The following is a 3,184-nucleotide window of genomic DNA, read 5'->3' as shown; positions in this document are numbered from 1 at the left end:
AAAGTTTCATTGGAAAGAAATTATACGGGAAATTAACTAACGACCAGAGACGTAACACTAATAAATAAGTTAAACATTTTAGAGTATAGATAATTGATAAACAAATATCTAAGCTACATTACTCAGGCACAATTTATTGAAAATCTCTCTTCTTGCCCAGAGTTAGGATAGATTAATATAATTTCCAAATTCCTAATGATTCGACCAACCTTGTATCGTCCCTTGGGTTCAACAAGTACTCCATCATGATACCACGAGATAGTTGGTGTTGGATCTGCGAGGATCCGGCACTCGAATAACAACTTTCGCCCTTCGTCTTCCTGTCGAATGGACGGCTTCTTAGCGAACGTCGGCGCAATGCCATCGATTTGTCTGTAAGAAAAAAAAAAGTTTAGTATTGAAGTGACTGGCACATTTTAGATACAAATAACAAGTATTAAAGCTATACTATAACCTCATAAGGCTGTTACAAATCGTTGTAGCTTCATTCCAAACTATATTTTAACTTTAATGTTGTTGTTTTTTTCTTACATCCTGCCAAGACCTCACAACGGCGTAAGTCTGATCATGCACACAAATTTAACATTCGTCTTTTCAAGGTTTCTTCTATATAGAATAAATCAGCTATGTTTGCAAAATATCGCTATTATTAATTATGCTTAACAGAATATGTTCAATAAATGCATAATAAAATTCTAAATGTATTTATGAAATACCTAAATGTGTAGGCCAAGTTATTGCACACCAAAATAGTCTCTGAAGACACATACGTGGGAGTAGTGCCGAAATAAGGCCGAACTCTATTTTGCTAATTTTACGAACCGTAATTTTTTCATTTCCATGATCGTCTGGGTCTCTGTATGGCCGGGGGGCCTATGCGTTAATCCGGTACTGCGTGGGAGATATTATAAAAGTCTGGAGTTATATACACAAAAAGTATCAGAAAAAATCCTGAACTATGGTTACACACCTGCAAAATATCGTTATAGGTAATGTTTTTATTTTCAATTCAAACGTTTCTACCTTATTGTTGGGTAGAATAATTTTTGAGGTTACGTGATGAGCGCGTACAGCAATATCTGAAATTTTTTAAAAGTTTAAATTTGGTTGTTCCTTGTTAAGGCCAAAGTTACACAATGGGATATTTGTGGTCTGCTCATTATGTGTGTCGAAACCCGATTTTTAGCGTTATAAGACCTCGAACTAAATAAAGAAATAAAACGCTTTCATTATCACTAAGTGAAATTTTCTTTGTATTCGTTTATACAGAATAATCCGAACAACAACAGAAACTGTTTCAAAAATACCTTAACAGAAAGATTATACACATGGGAATACTGTGTCGTATAAGAAAAGTCTTTGGAGTCTCACGCATGGGGAAGACGTCTTCTTTCATAATAATACGAATAAGGACTTTTCAGTCATAAGACCGATTTTTATACACTTGAAAAATTTAACACGAAGAACAAAACCAGCAATACTGACTCAATAAAATATATTTACGAAACTCATTACTTAACAATGCATTTTTGATCGAACATGAAAAATAAATACTTTCAAAAATTTGAGAAATATTAAATCTGCATGGAAAAGTGAATAAAATGAATTTAATACACAGATTCTGCTCAGCTAGTAAGTGTGAACAATGCCGTTTACTCAACAAGATATACAACAGAAATGCTGGTAGGCCATAAAACTAGATCATCCTAATGTTACGTCTCTGGTCGTTAGTTAATTTTCCGTAAAAATTATTTCCGAAGAAACTGTAGCGATACAAGTCCTTTCTTAAATAAAACTAGTTTATTCTTTCTCAATAGAACTTTGCAATACACTTAATTTCCACAGTCACGCTATAACAAACGCTATAGTTCACAACGAATGACTCACGTGGTCGACTCAATCGTCAATCTCTATCTCTGTCTGCAGTTCAATTACATTGTTGCCGTCACTTCTTGACGGTCTTATATACAAGAATACCGTACATCTAGTAAACAATCGAGGCTTCACGAAGTGGCATAATTTTTCTAGAAGTTCGTGACGTGTTACTAGGGTCACGTGACTTCCGCTGTCGTAAAACTAATTTATTTTTCGCGAGTATTTTAGTTGAGATCATGGCTACGTATGGATTTATTAGTACCCTCTGATTAGAGGGAAAGCAGATAGACAACAGAACCCATCTTCAAATCTTGAGTTATTCATATATGATAGAATAGTGGGATTTGAGCATCACTCTTACAATGCACCCAACCCCAAAGTACGGAGCACGTTTTTTAAACAATGTGTCGCAAACCACAAACCTTTTGATTCATGTCCGGGCACGCTAATCATTAAGTTACGCTCGGACATACCTTTATGGTGTATAGTGTGCTATTGTTAATTATCTATTGGTTTAATGTAAGTGGCTATTGTTCGGGATGACCAATACTAAGGAAGGGGCAGTGTTATGACAGCGGAATTCACGTGACGCTGGTAACACGTAATGAGTATCTAGAACGTTTGTGAAGGCTCGAGTGTTTGCCAGACGCCCTCTGTTTTGTATATATATGACTGACAAGAAGTGACGAGGGAGGATAATTGCAGACAGGCAAAGATAGAGACGGACAATTGAGTCAAGCGTGGTAGTGACCATAAGTAAAGTGCGTGAATCATTGTGAATTATAGCGTGTGTTTAAGTTAAAGTGACTGTGGAAATTAAGTGTACTGCAAAGTTGTATTGAGAAAGAATAAACTAGTTTTATTTAAGAAAGGAGTTGTATTGCTAAAGTTTCATCCAAAAGAAATTATACGGAAAATTAACCAACGACCAGAGACGTAACAAGTGTAAAATGTAATATGCATATTCATAATCAGTTACTTGTTATTTGTGAAAAATAAGATGTGTAAAATAAGTCACATTCTTTAATATCTATTTGGATCTGCCATGGCCAGGTGATTAGGGCACTTAAATCACAATCTGTGGGTCATGGGTTCAGATTCCCATCTTATCAAATATGGTCGCCCTTTCAGTCGTAGGGACATTACAATGTGATGGTCGTTGGTAAAAGAGTAGCCCAAGAGTTGGCAGTAGGTGGTGATGACTAGCTACCTCCTCTTTAGTCTTTCACTGCTAGATTAGGGACGGCTAGCGCAACTAGCCCTCAAGTAGCTTAGTGCAAAATTAATAGGCCCCTCAGGAGCCAGTGGG

The 3,184-nt window shown here is 36.1% G+C and overlaps 1 protein-coding gene across 1 annotated transcript in view; it reads right to left on the bottom strand.

Annotated features, from left to right (window-relative positions):
• LOC106460832 (twitchin-like) overlaps window positions 1-3,184 on the bottom strand; it is a 248,186-nt gene that overhangs the window by 169,069 nt on the left and 75,933 nt on the right. The window contains exon 4 of the mRNA XM_022387633.1: window positions 210-372. Within this exon, the coding sequence (XP_022243341.1) occupies window positions 210-372 (163 nt within the window). The remainder of the gene's footprint in view (window positions 1-209; window positions 373-3,184) is intronic.

Source organism: Limulus polyphemus, unplaced genomic scaffold (assembly GCF_000517525.1).
Source record: "Limulus polyphemus unplaced genomic scaffold, Limulus_polyphemus-2.1.2 Scaffold845, whole genome shotgun sequence".
Lineage (NCBI taxonomy): Eukaryota > Metazoa > Arthropoda > Merostomata > Xiphosura > Limulidae > Limulus > Limulus polyphemus.
Note: the sequence above shows the minus strand (reverse complement) of the source record. Positions and strands in the feature narration are given on the sequence as shown.